At 37.9% G+C, this 23,534-nt stretch overlaps 1 protein-coding gene across 1 annotated transcript in view; it reads left to right on the forward strand.

The window, feature by feature from the left end:
• Positions 1-2,592: 2,592 nt before the first annotated feature.
• bub1 (BUB1 mitotic checkpoint serine/threonine kinase) overlaps positions 2,593-23,534 on the forward strand; it is a 54,813-nt gene continuing 33,871 nt past the window's right edge. The window contains exons 1-10 of the mRNA XM_039738375.1: positions 2,593-2,706; positions 12,244-12,303; positions 12,407-12,539; positions 15,887-16,083; positions 16,418-16,461; positions 17,392-17,486; positions 19,438-19,496; positions 19,710-19,888; positions 21,983-22,122; positions 22,222-22,766. Of these exons, the coding sequence (XP_039594309.1) occupies positions 2,684-2,706; positions 12,244-12,303; positions 12,407-12,539; positions 15,887-16,083; positions 16,418-16,461; positions 17,392-17,486; positions 19,438-19,496; positions 19,710-19,888; positions 21,983-22,122; positions 22,222-22,766 (1,475 nt within the window). The 5' untranslated portion in view covers positions 2,593-2,683. The remainder of the gene's footprint in view (positions 2,707-12,243; positions 12,304-12,406; positions 12,540-15,886; positions 16,084-16,417; positions 16,462-17,391; positions 17,487-19,437; positions 19,497-19,709; positions 19,889-21,982; positions 22,123-22,221; positions 22,767-23,534) is intronic.

Here is a 23,534-nt window from a genome sequence, read left to right on the forward strand (position 1 = left end):
ATGAACAAATTATGTACATATGCATATAATAATAAAAGTAATATTAAAATAGTGATAAACATTTGCATGCGATAATAAAAACAACAATAAAATAGTAATAATAGAGGAGGAGGAGGTTGGGAGAATGTACTGATACAGCAATGTCAATGTCAATTTATTTACAGTATATAGCACATTTAAAACAACATAGGAATGCTGTGGCCAAAGTGCTTTACAATAAAAGAAGAAGAAAAAATACAATTAACATAAATAGAAATAAAATAAATTAACATAAATAATAAATATAAGTAAGATTACATAATCACAATGAGGAAACCATCAGTATTACTGAAGGTCACGGAAAGCAAGTGAATAGAAATGAGTCTTCAGTCTTGTTCTGAACAATTCAATTGTAGACGACTCCTTTATGTGATGAGATAAAGAGTTCCCCCTTAGTTTGACACTCGGTACAAGGGACAACAAGAGACAACTGACCAGAAGATCTAAGCACTCTAGATGGCTGGTGTAAAGCACACAATTCAGATAAGTAGGTAGGAGTGAGCCCATGTAAAGATTTAAAATCTAGTGACAAGATTTTAAAATCAATTTGAAAGCCCATGTAAAGATTTAAAATCTAGCAACAAGATTTTAAAATCAATTTGAAAACTGACAGGCAGCCAGTGTAAAGAAGCTAATATTGGAGAAACAGAGTCAGACTTTCTTGCCCCAACCAGAAAGCGAGAGGCAGCATTCTGGACCAACTGTAACCTGAATATCAGGGATTTGCTAATCCCAGAATACAGCAAGTTGCAGTAATCGAGGCGAGAAAAGATAAAAGCAGGAGTAACTTTCTCAAGATCCCTAGAAGATAAAAAGGCTTGATCTTACCTAAAAGACAAAGGTGGAAAAAGCAATTCTTGACTACAGAATTAATCTGTTTCTCAAAAGAGAGGTTTCTGTCAAAGATAACACCAAGATTACGGACTTAAGTTTCGCAAAAGACAGAGAAAGAACTGAGAAGTCCAAGAGTAATTTTGGCTTTAGCTAAAGGACCCACTATAAGCACTTCCATTTTATTTTGATTCAGATCAAGAAAATTATTAGTCATCCAGGATCTTAGTTCAAAAAGACAGTTGTGCAATTGATTTATTGCAGAGTTGCAGACGGGAATATAAACCTGTGTATCATCAGCATAGCAGTGAAAAGAAATGCTAAATTTCCTAAAAAATAGCTCCAGTAGGGTGAAGGTATATAGAGAATAAAATAGGACCCAAAATGGATCCCTGAGGAACACCACATTTTAGAGGAGCAGTAGACAAAAAAGAGGAATTTAAAGACAATGAAAAGTGTCTACCAATTAGATATGACCTGATCCAGTTAGGAGTAGTCCCTTTAAGCCCAACAAGATGTGCAAGCTGCAACAGCAATATCTCATGGTCAATAGTGTCAAAGGCAGTGGACAGGTCCAGGAGGACAAAGACTGCAGCACCATCTGAGTCAGTAATAATAGAGATGTCATTGAATACTTTTAGGAGTGCCATCTCCACACCATGATAACGCCTAAAGCCAGATTGGTAGATCTCAAATACATTATTGGAGTTAAGGTGATCTACTACTACTGAACTACTACTACTACTACTACTAATAATAATAATAACATCCATTTTCTAACCCGCTGAATCTGAATACAGGGTCACGGGGGTCTGCTGGAGCCAATCCCAGCCAACACAGGGCACAAGGCAGGAACCAATCCTGGACAGGGTGCCAACCCACCGCATGTAATAATAATAATAATAATAATAATAATTATTATTATTATTATTATTATTGTTATTATTATTATTATGGGGCAGCATGGTGGCGCAGTGGGTAGTGCTGTTGCCTTGCAGTTAGAAGTCCCGGGTTTGCTTCCCAGGTCCTCCCTGCTTGGGGTTTGCATGTTCTCCCCGTGTCTGCGTAGGTTTCCTCCGGGTACTCTGGTTTCCTTCCACAGTCCAAAGACATGCAGGTTAGGTAGATTGGCGATTCTAAATTGTCCTTGGTGTGTGTGTGTGTGCCCTGCGGTGGGTTGGCTCCCTGCCCAGGGTTTGTTTCCTGCCTTGCGCCCTGTGTTGGCTGAGATTGGCTCCAGCAGACCCCCGTGACCCTGTAGTTAGGATATAGAGGGTTGAATAATGGATGGACAGATAATAATTATTATTATTTAATAATTGCCATTATTAGTGTATAAATTGATATAAATAATTATATTTAAACGAAATATGTTGTATGTAAACGATACTGTTTTAAACGTTATTGTTTTTCATCAGAAAGCCAGGTTTCCACGTCTACCTGTATTAGTTTAAATGGCACTTTTGCCACTCGCAATATGACAGACGCGCTGACGTATCGTGTCGACTGGGCAACACAATGAATGCAGCGTCTATTATATATCTCTATGGGCGTAACAAACCATTTCTGTGCAGAGAAATGCAGCTTCTCCTCTTGATAGGTCGTCTATTGACACCGGATTCACCAATAGGCTGTCGCAGCTGAAGAGCACATGAGCGTCAAGAGCGCTCCACTTATTGGTGACTTCGGCTAAGACAGTCTGCGAATGAGAAGCGCTGAATTCAAATGTAAACGCTCAGCTACGTTGAATGTGACGTCGTGGTCAGTCTGTTCTCCGGATGATTTTAAATAAAGAAAAGAAGAAGTCGACATAATGGACGTGGATGCTGTTTTACGGCAAGTATAATCGATTTCTGTTTTAATTAGGAGGATATCCAAAGATTGTATTGCATAATTAAAGTTAGTAGTATGAGAACCTGCGTGGAGACCGACTTAACATTTATGTTTACCTTTTACGAACGACGAAGTTAGGTAGGTGCTTTAAAACTCTTTAACTGCTTTAAGACTTAAAAGAAAAAAAAAAACACATCTACAATAAAAATGCATTTCCAGCCGTATGCAAAAAAAAAAAAAAGCTGTAATTTTATTTAATACTGAGTTGTGTTTATACCCAGTGTGAAGTGTGTTATACCCTGTACAGTAGAGTCACTCGGAGTTATTATTGATATGATGTAATAAGATTCTACATAATCTACAATTTCAGATAAACATGAGAAAAGATCAAGTTAATTTGATTAAAATGTAAACGTTTAAAGTGATTCGTATTTATGTACGTTCCTTGTTACATACAGTGCATTCGGAAAGTATTCACAGCACATCACTTTTTCCACATTTTGTTATGTTACAGCCTTATTCCAAAATGGATTAAATTCATTTTTTTCCTCAGAATTCTACACACAACACCACATAATGACAACGTGAAAAAAGTTTACTTGGGGTTTTTGCAAATTTATTAAAAATAAAAAAAACTGAGAAATCCCATGTACATAAGTATTCTCAGCCTTTGCTCAATACTTTGTCGATGCACCTTTGGCAGCAATTACAGCCTCAAGTCTTGTTGAATATGATGCCACAAGCTTGGCACACCTATCCTTGGCCAGTTTCGCCCATTCCTCTTTGCAGCACCTCTCAAGCTCCATTAGGTTGGATGGGAAGCGTTGGTGCACCGCTATTTTAAGATCTCTCCAGAGATGTTCAATCAGATTCAAGTCTGAGCTCTGGCTGGGCCACTCGAGGACACAGAGTTGTCCTGAAGCCACTCCTTTGATATCTTGGCTGTGTGCTTAGGGTTGTTGTCCTGCTGCAAGATGAACTGTCGCCCCATTCTGAGGTCAAGAGCACTCTGGAGCAGGTTTTCATCCAGGATGTGTCTGTACATTGCTGCAGTCATCATTCCCTTTATCCTGACTAGTCTCTCAGTTCCTGCCGCTGAAAAACATCCCCACAGCATGATGCTGCCACCACCATGCTTTATTGTAGGGATGGTATTGGCCTGGTTTCCTCCAAACATGACGCCTGCCATTCACACCAAAGAGTTCAATCTTTGTCTCATCAGACCAGAGAATTTTGTTTCTCATGGTCTGAGAGTCCTTCAGGTGCCTTCTGGCAAACTCCAAACGGGCTGCCATGTGCCTTTGGAGTGTTGTGTGTAGAATTCTGAGGAAAAAATGAATTTAATCCATTTTGAAATGAGGCTTTAACATAACAAAATGTGGAAAAAGTGATGCGCTGTGAATACTTTCCGGATGCACTGTAGACCCCTTCCCTTTGCCACACTCTTTTCAAATATACTAATGTCTAACAGATCAGTGCAGGCTAGTTAAAGGTATCAATTTAGTGTATAATAGTACATTTAGTACCCTTTCACGTGCACTTTGGGTTAACTGTAGAATAATGTTTCCCATCAGACATGTATTAATTTTAATGCACCATGCTTACAGATGTAACCAGTTCACATTTAGCATATTGTATCTCCATTTGGTGCCCGTCACCAGATATACCTAACAGTCCTCATCTGTAAATCAGCTTTCATTATCTTATAACACGTTTTTTCATTCAATGTTAAATTTGAATTTTTTGCACATTCAGCATTATCACTTATATAGGCATGCACACTTGCCTCCTTTATACGATGTTTACTTGAGCAAAGTAGATTATCTTTAAAAAAAAAAAAAAAATCAGTTTAATTAATTAATTTAATTTTGGGGGTGAAAATGACACAAATTTGAGCTAAATGATGAAATCTAGATCTACAAAAGTCTAATTGATTGATGTCATGGTCTACTTTTCATGATTTGAAAAGAGGACCTTCAAGAAAGTTCAGAAAACAAAGATGTTGCTCTTTGGCAGTGGAAAAATATAGTGTGCATGACACTAACTAATCAGTCCATCTACTATGGTGCAAATCCAATCGCATAATGGAATGCAATAGGTTAGGTCAGGTCAGGTTGGAGAGTATACACTGTATCTCGGGATCCTGGTTGGCAACCCCCAGGCAGACATGCAGTCCAGTCCCACCTCTGCCCTGGAAATTACCAGCTATCTTACGCAGCCAGGTATTACGTGGATGTCCCCTTGGCCTGGTTCAGCTGCTCAGGTCCTCAACAATGAGAATCCTGTGAGCTGGATCACCCCTAGGGAATCGCGCCACATGGCTGTAATGCAGGTAATTTGGGACTCCGTGAGCAACCACTCATTCGACACAAAGTCAAGCCAGCGGTACCCAAGGATTCTCAGAAGAGACACAGTACCAAAGGAGTCCAGTCTTCGTCTCGGGTCACTGGATAGAAAACATGTCTCACAACCATATAGCAAGACAGGAAGCACCAGGACTCTAAAGACTTGGACCTTTGTCCTTTTACAGAGATATCGGGAGTGCCACACACTCCTTTCCAGCGACCTCATGACTCCCATACTCTCCCAGTTTGTCTACTGACTTCATAGGCAGAGTCACCAGAGACATGAATGTTGCTGCAGAGGTACGTAAACCTCTTGACAAGGTTGATACTCTCTGCAGAAAGACTCACTGGTGATGGCTATGTCCAAAGGGTCATTAAAGGCCTGGGTTTTGTTTTTTTATAACGGACACTTGCAAGCCCAGACACTCAGACTCCTCGCTCAGTCCCTTGAGAGCCCCAATCAGAGCCTCACAGTGAACGCCACAGCATTGTCACCAATGTCAAAATCAGTGATCTCACTTCACCAACAGATGCCCCACAGCCGCTGAACCCCACAATATTGCCCAACACCCAGTCCATGCAAGCATTGAACAGAGTAGGAGCAGAACACACCCCTGATGAACCCCAGAATCAACTGGGGAAAAATGCAGAGGTTTTGCCTCCACTCTGCCCAGCACTTGCCGTACCAGTGTACCGGCCAGCCATGATATCCAGCAACTTCGGGGCTATCCTGCAAAGTCTCAGGATGTCCCACAGGGCAGCTCGAACAACTGAGTGAAATGCATTATGAAAATTGACAAAATCTACAAAAACGATTCACGTTTGCACTCCATGAGAACCCTCAGTGCCAGGATGTGGTCAATGGTAGACTTCTTAGGCGTAAAACCAGACTGCTGCGGTTGCTGAGCAAATGATCAATGATACTATTGAGGATGACCCAAGCGACGATTTTACCCGGCACCAAGAGCAGTGTTGCCCCCTTTAGTTGCCACAATCCAGGTGATCACTCTTCCTTTTCTAAGCAATAGTCAAGCTGAAGATAAATGGTGGTGTTAATTTAACGGGAATAAAATATTTGAAATAAATATTTGGGGATGCCCTGATGTTTGGAATTAAATGAGGAACATACAAAAATAGACATACCATTCAATCCATCAAGTTTGTTTGTTTAACTAATAGCCAGCCCAGCTGTCTCCACAATAGAGGAACAAGGTGGGTGGGTAGCGTCACGGATGATGCTGAAATGCAGCTCAAAGACCTAAAAACCATCATCCTTGACAGACGAGTGTAAGGAACAATTAGCCCATGCAAGTGATTCAACAACATTCAATTTATATAGCTCAATTTCATATAAACAATGTAGCCTAATATGCTTTACAAGATGAAATAAAAAGGAAATGAATATAAAACATACGGTTATGCGATAATGGATAATAGCGCATCTTCAACCTGAGCCTGGAACAAGGGAGAGTCCCGAGGCTTTGGAAAACATCTTGCATCAGCCCAGTTCCAAAGGTATCACATCCTGTTGAGCTGAATGACTTCAGGCCTGTCGCTCTGACGTCACATGTGATGAAGACCATGAAGCTGCTGCTTCACCACCTGAGGCCACAGGTCCGCCATTCTCTCGACCCTCTGCAGTCCGCATACCTGGAGAAGGTGGGAGCGGAGGATGCCATCATCTACGTGCTACACTGATCCCTCTCCCACTTGGACAGAGGCAGTGATGCTGTAAGAATTATGTTTCTGGACTTCTCTAGCGCCTTCAACACCATCCAACCTCTGCTCCTTAGGGACAAGCTGACAGAGATGGGAGTAGATTCATACTTGGTGGCATGGATCGTGAACTATCTTACAGACAGACCTCACTCAGACCTCTCGTATGTGCGTCTCGGGAATTGCAGGTCTGACATTGTGGTCAGCAGCACAGGAGCATTGCACTGGACTGTACTTTCTCCGGTCCTCTTCAGCCTATATACATCAGACTTCCAATACAACTCGGAGTCCTGCCACGTGCAAAAGTTCGCTGATGACACTGCTATCGTGGGCTGCATCAGGAGTGGGCAGGAGGAGGAGTATAGGAACCTAATCAAGGACTTTGTTAAATGGTGTGACTCAAACCACCTACATCTGAACACCAGCAAACTGAAGGAGCTGAAGGTGGATTTTAGGAGGCACAGGCCCCTCCCGGACCCCGTGATCATCAGAGGTGACAGTGTGCAGAGGGTCCAGACCTATAAATACCTGCGAGTGCAGCTGGATGATAATCTGGACTGGACTGCCAATACTGATGCTCTGTGTAAGAACGGACAGAGCTGACTATACTTCCTTAGAAGGCTGGCATCCTTTAACATCTGCAATAAGATGCTGCAGATGTTCTATCAGATGGTTGTGGCGAGCGCCCTCTTCTACGAGGTAGTATGCTGGGGAGGCAGCATAAACAAGAGGGATGCCTCACGCCTGGACAAAGTTTTACAGTTTGACATCCATGGCAGAGTGACGGTTGCTAAGCAGGCTCCTGTCAATCATGGAGAATCCACTGCATCCACTGAACAGTATCATCTCAAAACGGAGTAGCAGAATGTAGTTACTGTCCTGTTTCCCTATGCGACTCTTCAATTCCAACTCATGTGGGGGGGTAAAGGTTAACATTATCTGTTATACCTGCCTTGCACTCTCCACCCTATATTTTTTAGTTGCACTGCATCTTTATCACTAATTAATATTGTTTTTATGAGTATGCTGCTGCTGGAGTATGTGAATTTTTCCTTGGGGATTAATAAAGTACTCTATCGATCTATCGTAAGGTCAAATGGCCAGGAGGACAGAAAAATGGAGGAGAAAAAAATCTGCATTGGTTCCAAGGCCAAAAGCCTGCCTAACCCCCACTGGGCATTCTGGATGGTCTATAGATAGATAGATAGATAGATAGATACTTTATTAATCCCAAGGGGAAATTCACGTAGTCTAAAGGCTTCACATGGAAGAATTTGATGATGATGGCCATGTGGACATCTGGGACACTCACCATTCAGCCCATAAACACAGTGGGCAGCATGGTGCCTTGATCAGGTGGTTGTGGAGCAGATCGCCGCCATAGAAGAACTGGAAAAGACAGCATAGTACAGATTAGTAGGAATAAGCTATACTACGAAAAAGCAATTTTAAAATAATGGGTTTTTGGTAGTTTTTAAAATTGCTCTACAGTGTTATCCTGCTGAATTTCTGTTGGTAAAGTATTCCAAATTTTAGGTGCATAACAGGAAAAGGCAGTGTCGCCACTTCTTTTCAGGTTGGCTGTTGGGATTATAAACAGACCTTCATTTGAAGATCTGATGTTACAACTTGGAGTGTAGGGGGGACAAGCTTCCAAAATAGACGGCGTGAGATTATTTAAGGCTTTATATGACATTAGTAGTATTTGAAAGTCAATTCTAAATGACACGGGTAACCAATGTAACAATGTTAAAACCGTTTTTTGTGCTCAGATTTTCTTTTTCATGTAATTAACAATTAAATTGGTTGAACCAGGAGATTTGTAAATAAAGTCAGTTAAGCAGTCCGAGACGATTAAGCCTGCAGCTTCTCATGTGGGGACATAGTGTAATTTCTGTGAAATTATCAGATTTGTGTATGTATGTTGGTCCATAATGGCATGTATGTAAAATGTCAGATTTTAGATTACTATAGGGCTAGTAACATTGTTTTGCTTGTTAGTTTTTTGAAAAATGGTATTGAAATTATTAATAAACTAGCCATGTGCGCCCAACTACGTTGCGCGTGTTAAAGTTGTCTGTGAAGGGCTCCCTGTTTAAAAGCGGCTGCCAGTCGTGAACTAAGCCCTTTGTCGCACAGCATTATGATTTTTTATAAGGGAAACAAAATTACAAAAGAAAACCCTTGGACATTGATTCGATAGGAACGGCCTACTCGGAATCACTGTCCGAATCGTAATTATGTGGTGGTGTAGGAGCATTTCTGCTTCTGTCCGTTCACAGTCCGCCTCGCTTTCACGACGCTATCGTTTCCTCTCACGATGTCTTCTCAACCTTTCTCCAATCTCGCAGTTTGCTTTGTGGCAATCCAAAGAGTAAGGCAATATACACGGAGCAATGGTTATAAAAGGGGGACACATAGGTATCCAAGCTCTTTGAAGCATAAATAGGGATCACTTTACTGACATGTGAGCAAGGCACGGTACAACTGTGAGACGCGCAGCACTCGCCGGCTACAACGTAACAATAATAATTTCCAGAACGTGCTGTTACGTTGTCATTCATTTTACCCACTGTCTTTCTTTCATTCATATGTTACATAGGCACGTACCTTTTATCTTCGGCAATCTCATTCTCTAACCAGGCCTCAGGAGCTAACCAGTGTAACACTGTCCACCACCCCTTTCGTTATTCCGGCACAATGTTGACATCCGTGAGTAACAATAACGTACTAAACTGAAAGGTGGTCTACGCATGCGTGGAATTCGCGGACAAAGATCAAGATCTAAATGAAGATCTCTTTAGTTAATTTAAAGCACAACAATTTGTTTAGTTTGAATGTCTGTGTTTTGAGGTGTGGCTGGAGTACTACAGTCTTCAGTAGTATAAGCCTGGAGGAGATTCTTAATGCAATGCCTATGTTTTAGCTGTCTCTCTACTGCCATCTAGTGCCTCTTCTTCTAATTAATTCGCGGACAAACAAAGATCAAGATCCAAATGAAGATTATATATAGAGATAATAATAATACATTTTATTTATATAGCACCTTTCCCAAGCTCAAGGCACTTCACAGACTTTAAGAAAGAATGGTAGGGTATACAGTATATAGCATTGTACTAAACCAAATAAATAAGAGTAAGATAGTAAATTCAGAGAAAAGCCTAACCGATAACATAATTGATGATCTAGCCCACACATACAGGTTACATGAGCATCTTGACATAGAGGTAAACTGAGAGAAGGGCCTGTCACCCATGGAGTGAAGATTAGTGTGGGGCACAACAAGATTGCCAGAATCAGAGGACCTTAGTGGGCAGACAGTTGCATAGTAATGGAGAAGGTCACTGATGTAGTTTGGCACAAGGTCGTTTAAGGCTTTGTAGGTTATTAGTAGGATTTTATATTTAATTCTGTAAGACATGGGGAACCAGTGAAGCGGAGTAGGATGGGTGTGATGTGCTCGCTGCTGCTGGTTCAATAAAGGACTCTTGGAGCCGAGTTTTGAATAAGCTGGAGCTGTGATACAAGATTAGAAGGGACACCTGCCAGTAGGGAATTACAATAATTGATGCGGGATGTGATAAATGCATGGACAAGTTTCTCAGCATTAGAAAAGGAGAGGAAGGAGTGAACACGGGATATGTTACGGAGGTGAAAGTAAGAAAGTTTCTTAATGTGATTTATGTGGGCGGAATAAGAGAGGGAGGAATCAAAAAATGAAACCAAGATTCTTTGCAGTAGAGGCAGGTCTGATGAGATCACCGCCAAGATGGACTGGGAAAGGAGCTCATTTTATTAAGTTGCACTTTAGTCTCAATTTGCAGGAGTTCAGTTTTGTTGCAATTTAATTTTTGAAGAGTTCTGCTCCATCCAGGTTTTTTTCAGTGAGGATCAATTCTGCATATAGCATCCTGTCTTCATTCAAGCCAAAAAAATTCCTAAGCCCAGTTGTCATCAGACTGTGTCTGCTTTAAGCTGAGATGATTTGTCTAGTGAAGACTAAACTTCTTATCCATTTTTTGACTAATGTTAAAAATGAAGTACCTTGTAAATGTGGTTCTTTGCTGTTTTGTATTTGGATATTTGTATGCTCCTTATCCAGGGTTTTTCTTGTTTTTTGAAAGTTTGTTTACAATTTTGCCTTGTTTGCCTATTCAAAATACTGTACCAGAACAAGTGCAGCACATAATTCTGCCTTTCATTTTGTTCTGTTAGACATTTAAACAACCTAGGAGTAACAGGCCATTGCACTCTCTTTCCATTTACTTGGATTTGGGTGTAATTACATTGCTTTAGAATAAATCATATTTGGTGGGTACAAATTTTAACAGTGCATATATACAGTATGTGTCATCAGCTCGGAGGGCATGGCAAATTGTCTTTAAGAAATGTTAATGGTTTATGGAGACAGTGACACTATGCACCATTATAGGAAATGGGTGAAGTTCAGATGTGATTAATGGAATCAGAAAAAGAAAATGCTGAGAATTTTCATTTCTTTTAAAAAAAATAAAAAATAAAAAATTTAAGCTGGGATGGCAAAAAAAAAATTGAAGCTTTCATTAGGTGTGTATTTGGAATACTGTAATTCGAGTAACAATTGCTAAACTTGAGCATAGTGCTTTATTTTCTATGCTGTTTTAAGTGTAACAGTTTTCAAAGTTTCATTTGTTTGCATGAATACAATACTAATTTTGTAGATTAAAGTAGTTTTAGTTCATAAACATAAGCAATTGAAAATACCAGCACAGTCATGCTGTGTTAAGTGTTCTTGTAATTTGAAAGTTGGTACATATATCTATCTATGTGTTGGCTCCTAATGATCAAAAGCACAGTAACATGAAGTTTCAGGGTTATGTCTTGGTCGTTTATGGAGGCGCTTCAACAAATATTTCAGTAGATTTGCAATTGATTTCATGGATTTAGTTCTCTGTTGATTATACGGCCTTACAAGAGCTTCACCAATATGTCCTGGCTCAAACGATTATGGATTTGCATCCTTATGGACAGAGATTTTCTTGAGCATGACTGCAATATAGTGGTTGCATTTAGGCCTTGATTGAACATTTAAATCCATGGTTTCTAATACTGGACAGCTTTCCAAGGATCTTTGAATTGGACCCTGGTGATAAAGGTGCAAAATCTAGGTTAAAAAAATGCAATGTATGTTTGTGGATCATATTACTTTCTATGTGTTTACGTTGCTGATGTGCGTTTTTTTTGGTCATTACATGGAAATTGTTTTCCTCTATTAATAGAATTTAACTTCAGGCCAATACATTTTATTTTGAGGATATTAATACTCAAGTACAAAATATTTAGGGGGGGTGGTACCCAAATTGAAAGGGGCAAATTCTTCTTCTTATAGAGAAATTAAAACAATTTAACCTTTTGAATTTTGTGGGAACATTACGGACATGTTCATGCTGTAGATATGGAGTATATTTTAATTCATTCCTGTCTTCAATTCATTTTACAGAGATTTTGAAGCCCATACACAGAACTATATTGGAGATGATCCACTGGACCAATGGGACAAGTAATAATATTATTTATTTTTTCCATTGTTTTCTGCAATTGTTTAGCATACTTGAGTTAGTTTTCCAATCTGTTTAATGCTTTCGTTTTTTTTTGTAATTTAGATTGGTTCAAAGAATATCCGAATGTTTCCCAGAGAGTAAAATTTTCAGTGTGTTGGAGCGCTTAGTGAAAAAATTCATGAATGATCAACGTTATGCTAATGATCATCGTTACGTTAACTATTGCATTAAATATGTAAGTATAACAGTACAATGTTTTCACATTGTATTTGTATGAATATATATTTGGTATAAGAATGTATCCTTTTAGAATTTTAACATTTTACAAATAGTATTGAATGTCTTTTTTTTATTTATATATCTACAGTGCATCCGGAAAGTATTCACAGCGCATCACTTTTTCCACATTTTGTTATGTTACAACCTTATTCCAAAATGGATTAAATTCATTTTTTTTCCTTCAGAATTCTGCACACAGCACCCCATAATGACAACGTGAAAAAAGTTTACTTGAGGTTTTTGCAAATTTACTAAAAGTAAAAAAACTGAGAAATCACATGTACATAAGTATTCACAGCCTTTGCCATGAAGCTCAAAATTGAACTCCGTTGCATTCTGTTTCCCCTGATCATCCTTGAGATGTTTCTGCAGCTTAATTGGAGTCCACCTGTGGTAAATTCAGTTGATGTGACATGATTTGGAAAGGCACACACCTGTCTATATAAGGTCCCACAGTTGACAGTTCATGTCAGAGCACAAACCAAGCATGAAGTCAAAGGAATTGTCTGTAGACCTCCGAGACAGGATTGTCTGAAGGCACAAATCTGGGGAAGGTTACAGAAAAATTTCTGCTGCTTTGAAGGTCCCAATGAGCACAGTGGCCTTCATCATCCGTAAGTGGAAAAGTTCGAAACCACCAGGACTCTTCCTAGAGCTGGCCGCCATCTAAACTGAGCGATTGGGGGAGAAGGGCCTTAGTCAGGGAGGTGACCAAGAACCCGATGGTCACTCTGTCAGAGCTCCAGAGGTCCTCTGTGGAGAGAGGAGAACCTGCCAGTAGGACAACCATCTCTGCAGCAATCCACCAATCGGGCCTGTATGGTAGAGTGGCCAGACGGAAGCCACTCCTTAGTAAAAGGCATATGGCAGCCCGCCTGGAGTTTGACAAAAGCCACCTGAAGGACTCTCAGACCATGAGAAACAAAATTATCTGGTCTGATGAGACAAAGATTGAACTCTTTGGAGTGAAAGCCAGGCGTCACGTTTGGAGGAAACCAGGCACCGCTCATCACCAGGCTAGTACCATCCGTACAGTGAAGCATAGTGGTGGCAGCATCATGCTGTGGGGATGTTTTTCAGTGGCAGGAACTGGGAGACTAGTCAGAATAAAGGGAAAGATGACTGCAGCAATGTACAGAGACATCCTGGATGAAAGCCTGCTCCAGAGTGCTCTTGACCTCAGAGAGGTGCTGCAAAGAGGAATGGGCGAAACTGGCCAAGGACAAGTGTGCCAAGCTTGTGGCATCATATTCAAAAAACCTGAGGCTGTAATTGCTGCCAAAGGTGCATCGACAAAGTATTGAGCAAAGGCTGTGAATACTTATGTACATGTAATTTCTCAGTTTTTTTATTTTTATTAAATTTGTAAAAACCTCAAGTAAACTTTTTTCACGTTGTCATTATGTGGTGTTGTGTGTAGAATTCTGAGGAAAAAAATGAATTGAATCCATTTTGGAATAAGGCTGTAACATAACAAAATGTGGAAAAAGTGTGCTGTGAATACTTTCCGGATGCAGTGTGTGTGTATATATTATATATATATATATATTAATGTGACGATGACACAGTAGGATACCAAGAAGGGGATATTTTAAAATATGGAATCATGATTTAAATTAAACCTTATCTTGATTTCACATGGGCTCCATATTTATTTTGATGAATAGATTTTAATGTCGGCATCTTAAAATACTCACCCTTTTTTATAATTTTAAGTTTGAAATTGCAAATTTTTAAAAAGAATCAGTTCCCTTTTCACCTCATCTTGTATATAAACGTCTACGCGTGGAAGTGTGTGTGTCTGTCTGACCTGGAAGTGAGAGGTGAAGTCGGGGTAAGGGCTCAACCTCTGAGGAAACAGAAAACTCACTTAGCCGCCAATAACATAAGCGGGGCCAGCACGTCAGCAAAACGAAACCTCAGAAGAAATACAGTCGCTTAGCCGCTAATATCGGCAAAACAGTATCCCTTTCGCTTTTCCTCCCGCTGCTAATGCACAAGCGATGCGAGCACATCGGCAGAACAAATCCTCCTAGGAGAGAGACGCCAAGAGGTAGTTCCTTTCAATTACCTGACATTTCAGGTTTTATTTTTTTCTGGACGAATTCAATAGTTTCTAGGACACCATGCTTTTCACAGTACGGGCTTACACAGCTAGTAGTTTATAACTTCCGTTCCTTGAATTAGCATAGTATCCATTGTGATGGATTTCTCTACTGCTATTGTGAGCTTTTTGTAAAATATAGGCTCAAAGTGCAGCCAGTAGTCCAGATATTGCCTTACAGGTGCTATATGTAGAACGTGACAGAGCTGTAGACTTGTCAATTATATAGCTTGTTACATGCCTTCGGCATGGTGGTTGCCTTTTTAATCGCTTGAATCTGATAATGATATTTCCTGTAGAATTTTCTCATAAGCCACATTTTCTACATCCTGTAATTTTGAAAATATTATTTTCTGAACCCTGCAATACCCCATTTTTGACCTTAAAGCAAAGATCTTTAGGTTATTCTGCTCCCACAAGAAGACTGTCCTGGACATCTGCCTGTTGTACCAAAGAGAGGCTTAAAGCTACTATATCAGAAGTCAGAGTAAATGTGCTCCACTTTTAGTAGCTTGCCACTTCTTTTTAAAAAATCTGTAACAGCCCACCAGCACCGGAGCTGGACACCCCGGTATACAGTATTATTAAAGGACAAGTTCCCTGTTTAAACCACTATTCACTTATTTCTAATGCTGCTGTATCAGATATCTGTTTATTTTTTCTATTATCCTGATTTCAGTTTCCTTTTATACCTTACTGTATTGGCCTCTGTAGTACAGTTTTTGCTACATTCTGCTTTTCAAGAATATTCCTAGAATGAAGTAATTTCTGATACACTTGAATCACTGCCATGTTACTAACCTTTTCACATGTGCAGTGATTTCCTTTACTGTATAATTTAATTTATAATTGCTGTTCTTAACGTACATCATTTTATCTTAAAATACTGAATGCAACTATTTCAGAAAGGATGTCTCAATTCTTTTGTCATTTCACTTGTATTTTTCCTCCTCCCCATCTAGTAAAAATGTAATACAGCTGAGATGCATGCTTGACTTCTTAAATTGATTATTTTATGTAGGAAAAGCATAATTTTGAAACTGGATGTTATTCTTGCACGCAGAATGAATCTTCTGAATATTTTAAACCATGTGGTACTTAAATGTCAAATGCATATTATATTATTCACCAAACAAGCTTAATGGGGCTTCATCTTGTTGTTCAGACTTCTTACACATATCTTTTATTCACTGTTTAAGGTTAATTTCTACAGTGATCGCATTGCAGCGTATGGTTATCTGCATGATCAGGGTATTGGGACCAGAACAGCTTCTCTTTATTTGGCATGGGCACAACAATTTGAAGTGCAGGAACTGTTCCAGCAGGCAGATTTGGTTTATCAAAGAGCGATTGAAAATCAAGCAGAACCAGCAGACAGCGTACTTCATGAATACAGGTATATGAGCATTCTTCATAATTTTATTTACTGAAAAGATGTAATGGCAGGTTATGAAAATGGTGTTTCTTAATATAATAAAAATAATAATAATAAAAAAATTGCATTTATTTGATCTATATTTCTACACATTAAAATATGAGAAAAGTACCTTTTAGACAAAAATAAAATATAAATGAATAGTAATTTGCTTTTTAGAAGTGTCATCATGTTCTGCAGTAGCAACAGCTTAATTTCTTTATCTCTGATTACATTTAAGTTCATAGATAATGAAAAAACCATTATGTTTTTACCAATTCCATATAAATTAATTATGTGCATTTTGGTTATGCAGGCTATTCAAGACACGGTTAACTCGGAAGCAGGTGATGACACAAGGTAATAAATGGAAAATTACAATTTGGGTAATAGAGCTTCCTTTAATTTCTTTTCAAGTTTCTTGCATTATGCCTAGATACATTTGAAAGTAGTCTTGTTGTTTTTCTTGAAAGGCCAATTTATTTACGTCTATAAACCTTTATATCCAAAACTCATGGTTAAAGATGGAGAGAAATTGTATGTAATTATGTGTGCTCTTCAGTGGAAATGTAATATAATTTCTTATACTTACAATAAATTATTGGTGTTATTCCAAATTTTTTACATTGTCTACTAAGAAAGTACCCATCTGATGTTTGTTAATGTGTGGAGTCATACCATTGAGACTGACATAACAGAAATATTGGCTGCATTGGCTTTGTGCTAATCCTTTCTAGCATAGCAAAATGGCCACGGCTAAAGAACTTAAGGGTGCTGAGACGACTGTCAGGCATCCTTGGCACCTTCTGGATCGCATACTTTATAGCATCTTGTGAGAATCTTCAAGTTTCTTCAAGAAATTTCTTCTGTGTGGGTGCCTTTGGAGTTTCACTTCTTGGGTACCTAGCATGACTAGGTATATGACCCCCTTTCAGACACCCAGTATGCTAAGGTATTTTTTCATTGCAAGTGATTTATTCTCCCTTGCAGACTTTTCCTGCAGGACTATTCTGTGCCTTTTCTTAAGAGAAGCCTATCCTAGAATAAAATGTGTATAATGTACTATATATTTTATATCGTCAGTTGATCCATTTGCAAATTAGTCGAATAAAAGTTTTTTAGGCTTTGATTTATAGACAAAGAAAGATTCTTTGCGAATTGAATAAAATGTAAATGTGCTTATTTGTGTGACTGTAGCAAGAAAGTCCAACAATATATGAAAAAGAGACCAGTATAATATATGAATAAGTACTGCTTTTGATCTTTTTTTTTCTTTGTGTCTGTGTGTAGGTGGCACAATGCCTCTTCAGAACTCACAACTAGTAAACCAACTGTACCCTTCCGACAATCAGAAAGGAGCTGTTGATTACTGTACCCAAAGCAAGGTACAAATTTAACTTTGATTAAAATAATGTTTATCCTGGACACCTACATACAGTAACCAGTGTAGAAAGGTCTCTGCGTTACTGAAGAATTGCATAAATAGTTTATTGGAGTGATGTACAGAGAGGGTAAAGATGCTGTCTGTCCAAATGAAGTATGTTTGGGCTTGGCCAGTAGTTGATGGGACACCATTTAGCAGAAAGCTTGGGTTGCATCTTGAAGATGTGTTAATGAGGCTCTCAGGAGGTGTTTACACTGTGGTCTGTGTGTGGATCCCAATGCCCCAGTGCAGTGATGGAGATACTGAGCTGCAAATCCTTCGGGTGAGACATAAAATTGAGGATCTGATTCTCGGTGGTCATAAAAAATACATGAGAATCTTTATGTATAGAGTATAGTGTTTCCCGATTTCTTGAGTAAACTGCTCATCACAGCCTCCTCATTCTGGCCCCCTCACCAATGTGTGGTGAGTGCGCATATATCTCTCTTTGCTTCATCCAAGTGGATGCTGCATATTGGTGCTGGCTGAAGTAGCTCTTTCCACTACATATAAAACCATTTTGAGTGTCTTGAAAAGTTTGATATAAACTGAACATTGACGTCGTCTTATTGTTATTGATCATATTGGCTTATTTTTCTATGCAATGCATAAAGTTACATTTTTGATCTCATTAGGCACAGAGAAAAACACCTTTGCTAAGTTGGATCCAGAATTCTTTTTTAAAACTTGACATATTGCAATTGTCTATATGTAGATTCAACTGCGTTATTTTATAAAGGAGAAGTTTTATTTTTTTTTTTTAACCTTATGATTACTAGACTTTGTTTGAGATACAGCTATTAAGTCTCATTACTACATGGTTTAAATCCGTGTTTCCCAAACTCGGTCCTGGGGTCACACTGTGGCTGCAGGTTTTTGTTCCAACCGGATTCCTACTCAGTGACAACACCTGATAGCACTGATCTCATTTAATTAGCTGGTATTTTTTTTTCTTCGACATTTAGAAAAGCACAGCAGTATGAGTTTTACATTTATAAGACATTTAGAAATATTTCTGCTTAAAGCTATAGATTTAAATGCTTAACTCTGTTTGGTTGATTTTATTATACTTTGCCCTTTCTCTGTGCAGTTTTTCCCTCTTCTTTGTAACTTAATAATGACAATTAAAAAAGAGCAGAGCAGACAATAAATAATGGATTAATTAAACAATTAGAACACCTAGAAGAGTAGAATGAAAATGAAGGTAAAAATACTGTTTAAAAACCAAAAAAAAAAAAAAAAAATTATTCCCATATAACTGCTTGGTACATTTTTATATCTATCTATCTATCTATATCTATATATATATATATATATATATATATATATATATATATATATATATATATATATATATATATATAGTTGGGCGCACATGACTAGTAATATATATTTTAACAAAGTTAGTTTTCTAATTTCTATATTGTTCCCTAAATACAGAACTTTTGAAATATCAGTTTACTTAATTAGCCCAGGAGTTCAATTAAAAACAGAAGCTGGTTGGAACAAAAACCTGCAGCCACAGGGGTTCCCACAGGACCGAGTTTGGGAAACACTGGTTTAAATAGTACTAATTTACTAGTTGGGCACAACAGTGGTGTTTAATGCAAATAACTAAGTATTGATGGGACAATATGACCACTTTGAGTGTCTGCTTCTAAGTCAGATTGAAAGTGTTTAGACACAATAACTCAAAAATGAGTCCATCAATTCAAGCTAAAGTTGGAACAGGTATTAGATTTGTAAAATGCTAGAAGCATGTTGATTTTTTTTTTCTTCGTTTTTTGTGGAGAGAATCATTTTATATCGTGTGCACCCATTGGCCTGTAGGATTTTACTTATAAAATTACAGCTTTATGTAGAGAAACTCGTATGCTGGATAAGTCAGATATTGTTCATATTTTTTGCCATAGGATTCAACAGCTTACAAGAGTGAGCCTCCTTGTTCTTCACCTGACAAAACTCAGCACATGTAAGAAAGATTTCAAAAGTTTTTTTTCCACTAAAACAATCCTGTCTTTTTTTTTTTTTAACAATATGTATTAGTAAGTTTTACTACTTTTTGAAAATAACTTTTTCATTCATGGTTTGTTAAGTTCAAGAAAATCGTTTTGCTTATTTTTCATTTGGCAAGGAATGTCGTTTTCTTGGCTCTGTTTCCATATTCATCCATTTTAATTTCTAGCATTTCAAAGTCTGAAAATAGACCATCCCTGAAACAGCCACAAGCATGTCAAAATGAAATAATTCCAATGTATTGCAAAGACAAGCTGATCTGTGGAGATTCGGAGCTTTGCTTTGAAGAGTTAAGGGCTCAAAATTACATACGGAAGTGTGAGGCTAAAACAGAAACACAGAAATATGGTAAGCTTTTTTTTTTTTTTTTTTTAATCCTATTAAAATAAATAACCAAATAGAGAAATTTTCTCCCTTCTGTATGTAGTATTAACTTTTGATTAGTTAAACATTTAAGAAATGTATTATCTAAAATTTTAGATTGACATGCATCAATACAAGAATTTCAACAAATGTTTTATTTCTAAATTACGAGAACATTAATAATTGTAAGCCTATACACTGTTTTTGTTTGAAGTAGGGATGTAATGTTTATTTTTTCCCTACTTCTTTTTTTGTCATCGGTTAAATGTTTAATGCATCAGCACAGGGGTTTGCAATTATTTTTACCTCTGGGACAATTTTATTCTGTGCTGTGCATTCAGCCCTCTTTAGCAATAGAGGTCTCTTGTTCCCTCGAAGTGTATGTCATACTGCGCTACTTATTTTATTATGAGCGATTTTAAAGTTAAATTTAATCTATCGCAAGACAACCATGGAAAGCACGCCGGAAGGGGCATGGATTCACTAAGCTGCCGACAAGTAAGACACCTATGGCGCACCCCGGAGGTGAATCGCCATATGCAGCGTGTAAAACGGTTTGCAAGGGGTATCTCATGGGATCCTTAAAACAATCCTTTACAACTGAGGTTAAAACACAATGAAGTAAGCAGTCTTTAAAAACCGAGTTTCCGGTTACGACGCACAACCGCGTGCACCATAGCAAACTGTTTTACACGCTACATACAGCTATTCGCATCTGCGACAAACGTACGTCGTCTTAGATGCTCCTTCTGGAACACGGAAAGTCTACGTGAGTCACAGGTGCATGTGGACTGTGCAAAGACGACGACGACTCAAGTGACGAGTTGGAGGTGGGCACATGAGCGATGGCGGTCCGCCAGTTTTCAGTCACGAACGATTGCGTGTTGGTTCGTTCCGTGCATTGTTACAATGTTGCTTTTCTTGCTGATTTATTACATTACCGATTTTTCAAATGTTAATTTTCTCCTGGTGCTGAAAAATCATTAAAAAACCGGCCTGATTATGCGGCGTATGGTACGCCGCGGGTTGGCTAGTATAATTTAAGGCATTATAACTTTTTAGTGCTCAGTTGCATAAATAGTGGTGCTACTCCACTCTGAATATGCCTTGAAGCATGTATTTAGCACTTCAGGACTTATTTGCAGGCCAACAAATGCACGTCGACATGCTAGTCTTTCCTGCAAAAAAATTTGAAGTTACAGACATTGCAGTTTATTTAGAAAAGAAATGCAACCAGCACTGTTTGAGTATATACAAAGCCTTTAAGTGTGTTAGTGGTCTGTTTTAGGTGTTTTTTTTTTTTCTCAGAACAATTGTTTACAAAAGATTGCGTTAATATATTTTTCACCTGAATTTTTATTTAATGTTTTATTATTTTTATGTAGTGTTTATAAAAGATTGCAATACTTTTCAATTAATATTTAATGACATTTGTAACATTTTATTATTCTCTCAGCAACAGTATTTGTTTTCATCAGTGTTAAACTGTTGAATGCATTTAAACCTCTTCACTTTTTGTTTACCGAACTTTACCCATACCTTTTACAAAAGATTGCAGTACTTAAAGTATTTGCATTTAATGATACAATGTTTCTTATTTGTTTCCATTGCATACAGAATTTACATTTTTTTTATTGAGTTACATTATATAATACTGTATGGGGTATTGAAAATGGCATTGAATTTCAGTTCTTAGTATCATATTGAAGTTTGAAATTTTGGTATTGTGACAGCCACATATAAATAAATAATTATCAAAGTTGGTAGATATATTTAAGCTAGAAGAATCCACATTTCCTATGGTAGGACAGTGATGGTGATTTAATTCTACTTTTGGAGTAATAATGCCTTATAAATCTGAAGTTCTGTTGTGCCAGACTATCCTACCTGACTGTTTTTGTTGTGGGTTCAAAGGGCCAGGTCAAAGATTTGGTGACTTAATATTTCAGTGTACTTGTTGGCAGTGCATCACTCTATATGTTATCAGTACTGTTATTGATTGCTTAACTGAAAAGACTTTTCAGCTGAAACACTTCAAGAAATTCATCTGTTTTCTTATGCCTAAATTTTACATTTTAGCTTCATATCATGAAATGTTAAGAAAAAAAGAAGACTATTCCCACGTTCTTCAGGAGCAATTAATGGAACTCAATAACCAGCTGAAGGCTATGCAGATTCCTCCACAAAATGTTTCTCAATCACCTGAAGAACAGCATCAGGTGACACATTCATTTAGCCACAGATGTTCTCATCATAAAAATCTATCACTAAAATATATTTTTTTTAAGTTTTATCTCTGTACCCATTCTTTTTCACAGCAAACCATTGTTTCAGTTTCGGAGCCTGTACAATCTGCACAAATGGTTCACAATATTGGGAGGAATAGCCCTGAGTCTTTAGATTCAATTAATCTGATGAGAAAAAAGGATATTGAGACAGTACCAGAGGCTTCATCTGTTTGTCCAGACCCAGATGTTTTTCCCCTCAATGCATCCCATGTGGAAAGTTCCTATCATGAAGTCCACAAGAAAACAGAATTGATGTTCTCCCACACAACCCTTGACAACACCATAATGAAAACTACTAACAAAAATGCTTTAATTGAGGATTCATTGCCTGTGCTGTCAAAAGACACCACAAGCCAGAGCAATTGGCTTCAATTTTGTGAGCCACCTTCAGTTTTGTCTTCAGCACTGAATAATTCCATTCAAGTAAAGTCATGTGAACCTCAGCCGTTATGCCAGACAGCTTCCGTCAATGGTGAAGGACAAGATGAAGAGAAAATGGAATATATGAACAGCGGCACGGGTGAAACAAGGTTGAACAACACCACTAGTCTTCGGAGATCTGCTATTTTAGATGCGTAAGTACAAAGAAAATATGTTTAAGAATGTGTTACATCAAATTTTACATTTATTTATTTTTCAGAGACCTTTATTTACTAAATTAAAATTCATATCCAAACAGTGGTTGGGTGCTAAAGCAGAGAATTGTTAAAATTACATTTGAAAAACAACATATTTTGCAGAATCCTTGAAGTTTAGTACTGCAGCTCGTGCCAGGACTAGATGACAAATAGCTAACATGACAGCAACACATTAAATCAACAGTTGATAAGGTCTGACAAAACTGCAAATATCAGTTAAGATGAGTAAAAGCTTAAGCTTTTTGTGGATGCTCTTTGAAGAGAATGTTATTTTTAACATGTTTCTAATTGTTTGTACATGTAAAGAAGTTTAGCTGGAGAGGAAAAAACTGAGAAATTGTATGTATATATATATATATATATATATATATATATATATATATATCAGGGTCTTCAACTAAAATCTATCGAGGTCCAGTCAGAGAAAATTTCTTGAAGCAAAGGTCCGGTCCGTCTGAAGATCATGTTGTTTAACTATTTAGTATCATGTATATTTAAGTAGCCTAGTAGTTGTATCAACATCTGCATGTAATTAATACTAGACTTTCAAATCAAATTAGTTTAGTACAATTCATAATCCTTTTGACAATATTTATTTTCAAACACAGAACTGAACATTTATGTATGACTGCAAATATGTACTTTTTTGTTCTGTCAGTGTATAATTTCTTCTTTAATTTAATAAACAAAAGTAGGGCTGCACTT

This window comes from Polypterus senegalus, chromosome 16 (assembly GCF_016835505.1).
Source record: "Polypterus senegalus isolate Bchr_013 chromosome 16, ASM1683550v1, whole genome shotgun sequence".
Taxonomy (NCBI): domain Eukaryota; kingdom Metazoa; phylum Chordata; class Cladistia; order Polypteriformes; family Polypteridae; genus Polypterus; species Polypterus senegalus.